Genomic DNA, 6,000 nt, shown 5'->3' on the forward strand with positions numbered 1-6,000 from the left:
CTCTCTCCCTTTTTACTTCCTATGAGCCCTTGGCTTTCAACAGTTGAGGGAGAAGATAGACAGGAGGGAGGGGGACTTTAGAGAGTATGTATCCCATCTAGTACTGGAGCAATCCCATAATTCCAAGCAGCACTGCACCCTCATCTGTCATCAGTGTTATACTATCCCAGCTTCCCAAACTTCAGCTTTCCTGCTGACCCCATCAAGCCCTCTCCCTCTTCCTCACCCCAGCCACACTGAACCTCCACCGATTATGCAACCCTGACATCTCCCAGCCTTCAATACCCCCATGTGTACTTCAGTTATCTATGTCACAGCTGTTCTGCAACCCCCAGCTGGTCCAGGTGGTACACAAAGGGTTTAGCTTGTCACCAGGTCTTGGGAATACAAAGGAATGAATGACCCTTCCAACCAGCATGTGAGCTGAGGCTCATGAGGCCTAGCTGACAGTGTCCCCTGCCCCTTGGTCAGCTTACCATGCCAGATCCACTGTGGATTTTGCCCAAACTGAGCCACTGACAAGGGTGACCCTTGGAAACTCTGAGGTACAACACGGGCTCCAGGACCCTGTGAGCCAGGATTATCCCACAGGAGTCAGAGACTTCCCTGTCAGAGGGACTCTCAAGCCAGCAGTGCCAATGTCTGCCCCTGGGACACCTGTAAAGGATTAGGCTAGATCACCTTGTGGAGGAGCCACCCAGAACCTGCAGAGGAGGAATGGTTTGAGGCAGCCTAGGACCCCAGGGCTGGGGATGAGCCATCCCTGGAACGAAATATCCCAGGAACCAATTCCTGTTGTCATAACACAGGGCTTCCATTAAGAAGCCAAGCTAAGGGTCCCACAAGGTCCTGTGCACAGGGGTACTGTCTCTGTAATGGGGTCATGAGAGTCTGCATCACTGGCTTCCTTCACCCCTCCCCGCATTAAGTATTGGACTTTGGGCCTTTGGAAGCTCTTTTCCTGTCCCATGATGTAGGGGGATCGATGTTCATGTCAACGTTTTTTGTCCCACTTCCCAGTTCCTGGACCCATTGGAAAGGTCACGGTCTCTAACGTGACCAGTACCAGCTTCTCCCTCGAGTGGCCTGCAGACATCCACCTCTCCCCTGCCTTCCACCTCACATGGGTCTCTCCTCGGGGTCCTGCCATGACTATGGAGACCCAGAACAATAATGTGACATTGTCGGGACTGGAATGGGGAACCTTGTATCTGGTGGAGATTGTGGCTAAGGTGTGTGGGAAAGAAGGTGCCAGAACACAGCTGAAAGTGCGGACAGGTAAGGATCTCTGGACAAGCAGACAGGCATGAAAGTTGAGCAGAGAAGAGGCTGACTCTGGGGCACTGGGTGTCCATACCTTCTCAGCTTCAACCGACCTGGCTCACTTTGGGAGGAGATGGTGTCAGACTTGAACAACAACACAGGGACCCCATTACACGGGAGACAGTCCTTCCCGCAGTTACAAAGTCAGCTAACACCCTCTTTGCTTCTTAATTACTACTTGACATCCGTTTCCCAACACACGACTCTTCTATGTGTGTGATGCTGTAGACGGTCTTCACATCACAGGGAGTTTCCCACACTCTGGGTACTGTGTCTAGAGGTTGGGGGTACATTCTTTGGATGATGCCTAAGGTGACCTATTTGGGTGCAGTTAAAACAGCCCATGGCCATCTGGAATAGAGGGTGGTCAGGCAGGAAAAGCCCTTGAGTCTGAGCCAAGCCAGGAGACCCCTGAAGGTCTCCTTCACTCTGGAAGGAAGGGGTTGTCTATGGGTGTGTATGGCTCTAAGACGCGCCCCGTGTCTGTTCCTACCGTTGCTGCTGCTATAGCCCTTCCATTAAGTTGTGTGTGCCTCTGACCATGGTTCTGGCCCCTTGATACAATAACACTGTCCTCTCTCCCCCAAGAACACGGGGTTTGAGGCTCATCAGGAATAGTAGTGAGATGGCTTTACAGTTTGTCTTAGGACTGAGTGAGATTCTCTTGGGAGGTGCGCTGGATGTCACCAGGGGGAGAAGGTTGTCATTCCCATTTGGTGTCCCAGGCTCCTTACATGGAGCAGGCATGCCACAGCCATTCAGGGAAGGGGCTGAATGTGTAAAGACTGACGTGCCAGAAGCCAGGATGCGACTGGGAATAGTCTAAGCTCCAGTCTATGTGCATGTTCCATGGGTTCCTAGAAGCCCCAAAAGGCAAAAACTCACAGAGAATAGGCCAGGTCAAAGTGGGGCCACCCTTAGACCACAGAGAGGTATGACCACAGGGCGGGAAAGGAGCTGACTGAACAAGCCCCCCCCCCCCCCAGTGAGGCATAGGCGCTGAGCTCTGAGCTTGGTATCCAGGTAAATCTGGTTTACACTGTGGCCTTGACTGTCTCTTGGTGCCTGTTTCCTCTGCAACTGTCCCGGTTTGCTAGCCAGCTGCCTGGCTTGCAGTAAAAACTCAAGAGACGCCAGCCAGCAGCATGCTGTTCCATATCCTTTGGAGCCTGGTGGGCCATGGCTGTGGGCAGCCCAGTCTCTGTTTCTTCTTTGGAGCCAGGACAGCTTTGATGCTCCTGTAGCCATCAGGGACACTGAAATGACAGCCTGTGACTTAATGCATTCTCCATCCTGCAGTGGCCCAGAAACTTGCCGGGAACGTCCAGATCACGAGCATGCAGTATTCGGAATCCTTCCGCAATACCAGCAGCAGGGAGCACCGAGAGTTCGTAGAGTTGTTCTTCAGAACGGTGAGTTAGCATGGTCAGTCCTACTCCACAGGAATAAAGGAAGGAGGCAGGGGGATTCTACATGCTGCCAACTAGGTATAAGACCTATGGGTCTTGTGGATTACCTGTTTCTGGGGGAAGCTGGGTCAGACTCCAGCAGGTTTAAGCATCCTGAACTATCTGGCTGTGGCCTGTCTGGAGGAGGCAGAAGCCATACCCCTGTGCATCTTGCTTCACCTTCCCTGTGGAGCAGAAAGCCCTGTCTATATTCAACAAAGTGCTTAACCAGGGTTTTGCTGGTGCAGAGCCATAATCAAGAAGTGGAGGCAAGAGGATTCCAAGTTTAAAGCCTATGGGTGCTACCGAGAGAGCTCATGACTAGCATGGATGACTTAGTGAGACCTGCTTTGAAATTTATAAAGTAGAAAGCTAAGGGTGTTACAATGTTTACCTGGAATTCACCAGACTCTAGGTTCCATCCCCTGTAATATGTATGCACTGAATGCATGTGGGCATGCATGCATGCACACACACATAAATTAATATTTAAAAGTTGAGCTCCATTTCAGACAGCGTGATAGTGTGAAAATCCAGTGGTTTATATTGTTTGCAAGTATCTGCAGCTACCACCACCATCTAATTTCAGAATGTTTAATTACCCTCAGGGTACCCTATACCCCTTACAAGTTACTTCTCCCCAGCCCCAGCCCCAGCCCCAGCCCCAGCCCCAGCCCCAGCCCCAGCCCCAGCCCCAGCCCCAGCCCCAGCCCCAGCCCCAGCCCCAGCCCCAGCCCCAGCCCCAGCCCCAGCCCCAGCCCCAGCCCTAGATTGCATGACTTTTTAAAGTATAGATAAAGCACCTATAATCTAGTCATCGGGGGAATTTCAACCTAGCCAGGAAGTCTGAGTTTTAACGGGAGGGCTGGACAGTGCCACCTAGTGTTGATTCTGATTAACATGCTGGTATGTCCAGAAGCCAATGGGTGCTACTCTCTGATGCAGCCACAGGAGCTGTGCCAGTCTGGCTCCAGAGGCTCTGAGGCCCTGCTTTCTTTATCCTGGATTTCTCAACTCTCCAAGTACCTGGATCCAAGAGTCTTCAAAGGTGATGGATAACATGCATCACCTCTCTTTAAATGGTTGTATACAACATCAACAACAGATGTTGATTGAGCCCCTTCCCCACTTTGATGGCCAACTGCAGCAGCTCCATCCCAAGTTTTTAGATTAGCCTTTCCTTTTAAGACTATTTCATTCTTGGCCCATTTTTGAACACAGTTGCTTTACCTGTCTAGTGTCTCAGGGCAGAAAACAATTGTGTACCATATACACATTCAAGATACCAAGCCCAGCTCTGGAGGTGATGGGCTAATGGCTCATCATTTCCTAGCAGGGTTTAGAGCATTGCCTGGAGATCACTTTGAAATGGTGACATTTGAATAGTGACCCAATGCTTTGGCAGATCTATCTAAGGAAATCAGGGGAGGGGGTTGAGAAGCAGGTGTCCCCGAGATAAGCACAGTGGCTGTCTGCCCAAGCCCCCCAAAGTCAGCAGGGGCGGGGGTGGTGATACCCAGCCTCTGATGGGAGACAAGGGGCTTCTCTGCCCTGGGTGTCCCAGAGGAGGAAAGGGGAGGCCAGGAGCTCATGCCATGGGGCACTGCCCCCTATGGGTTTCTCTAACAGTCCCTGGAGGCACTTTTTCCAGGGTAATTTGAATCACGTGGACTGGTAAGGTTTGTCATAAGACCATGTGTCTTAAACTGTGTTGGGTTGGATCAGAATGATGTAGCCTGTGTCATATGACTGTGCTCTAAAACATAGAAGACAAAAGCAAGCCTTTCAGAGGCAGGAACTCTGTGTGTGTGTGTGTGTGTGTGTGTGTGTGTGTGTATCTGTGTCTGTGTGTTTGTGTCCTGATAGGGCTGGCTGCTGGAGACACTCATTCAGAAGTAGCCTGAAAACAGGTGGGTAGGAAGAAGAAGGGTGGGGATGGGGATAAGTCCTGAAGCATTAGAGGCAAAGAAACATTCTAGAAAAGCAAAGGGCATAGGTGGTCTTCCTCCTCAGGACCACTCAGCCCCCCCCCACTCTCCCTACCTCTGAACTAAGAACAGGTGACTGTTAACTGCCATTGTGAGCTTCTGTGTTACAGGCCTGTGTGGATGGGGCTCTGCTGGCATTGCCCCCTGTTCACCTCAAGGGCAGCTGTTTGCAGCTGTTGGCAGCTTATAGGGAGAAGGGACTCTTCTAGGCACCATCAACACCCAAGGTGTTGGGCTGGCCTGTGAGGGCCAAGAACTGATTTGAGACTTGGACCTTCTTGCCACAAACCTGTCCTGGATGCCAGGCAGAAATTACCAGGAGTATCTATTCTTAGGACAAATGGCCTGTGACCTCAGCAGGCAGCCCTTCTCACACAGCCTGTTTTCTCGAAGGTGCGGGACTCTCTGCCAGCCACGCTGCGTCAGCACATGGATGCAGGCAGGATCCGTGTGGACATCACTAACATCACAAATGGCAGCATCGTGGTGGAGTTTAATTTGCTAATGACAGCGGACCTTGATGTCAGGGAGGTGTCTGCCGGCTTCCTCGATGCCTTACAGAACACATCGATGCTGGAGGTGGTCAGAGGCAAAACTTTTATGCAAGGTATGCTGGGGCTGGGCTTGAGACTAATCTGCCCCAGTCAAAGTCAGCTGTGGCTCTTGGTTAGGAAGATGTGCTCTGAGCCTCTCTGTGGGGATTCCCAGGAACGGTCTGAAGCTTGAAGTGGCTTCCTTGTCTTTCTTACTGCTACCATACTAGTGTTAAAACTGAAGGGTTGAACCTTCTAAAAGTCTTAGGGATGTCCCTTCCTTGTCACCCAGGGCTTTGATGAGCTGAGAACAAATCAGTCATTCTGGGCAGCCAGAGTGTCCAGGAAGAGTCCACAGAGATCCTAGCAGAAGCACCAGTGAAGAAAACAGGGAGAGATGGACAGTTTAGACTCTTCCCTCCTTAGATATAAAGAAAAATAACAATTGGCTCATATACAGGGTCTCACTATATAGCCTTGGTTGGCCTGGAACTCACTCTGTAGACCAGGCTACCCTCACATTCATAGAGATCTACCTGCCTCTGCCTCCAAAGTGCTGGGGTTAAAAGCCTGTGCCACCATGCCTGCTCCTAGATAGCTGTCTTCTTCTTCGTCGTCGTCTTCTTCTTCTTCTTCTTCTTCTTCTTCTTCTTCTTCTTCTTCTTCTTCTTCTTCTTCTTCTTCTTCTTCTTCTTCTTCTTCTTCCCC

General features: G+C 51.0%; 1 protein-coding gene across 3 annotated transcripts in view; it reads left to right on the forward strand.

Moving 5' to 3' along the window:
- Umodl1 (uromodulin like 1) overlaps nucleotides 1-6,000 on the forward strand; it is a 56,145-nt gene that overhangs the window by 31,796 nt on the left and 18,349 nt on the right. For 2 of the 3 annotated variants that reach the window (XM_021149284.1, XM_021149285.2), the window contains 3 exons: nucleotides 1,021-1,278; nucleotides 2,623-2,735; nucleotides 5,153-5,366. In XM_021149284.1, coding sequence (XP_021004943.1) covers nucleotides 1,021-1,278; nucleotides 2,623-2,735; nucleotides 5,153-5,366 — 585 coding nt within the window. The remainder of the gene's footprint in view (nucleotides 1-1,020; nucleotides 1,279-2,622; nucleotides 2,736-5,152; nucleotides 5,367-6,000) is intronic. The other variant, XM_021149286.1, reaches the window with a different exon arrangement.

Source organism: Mus caroli, chromosome 17 (assembly GCF_900094665.2).
Source record: "Mus caroli chromosome 17, CAROLI_EIJ_v1.1, whole genome shotgun sequence".
Taxonomy (NCBI): Eukaryota; Metazoa; Chordata; class Mammalia; order Rodentia; family Muridae; genus Mus; species Mus caroli.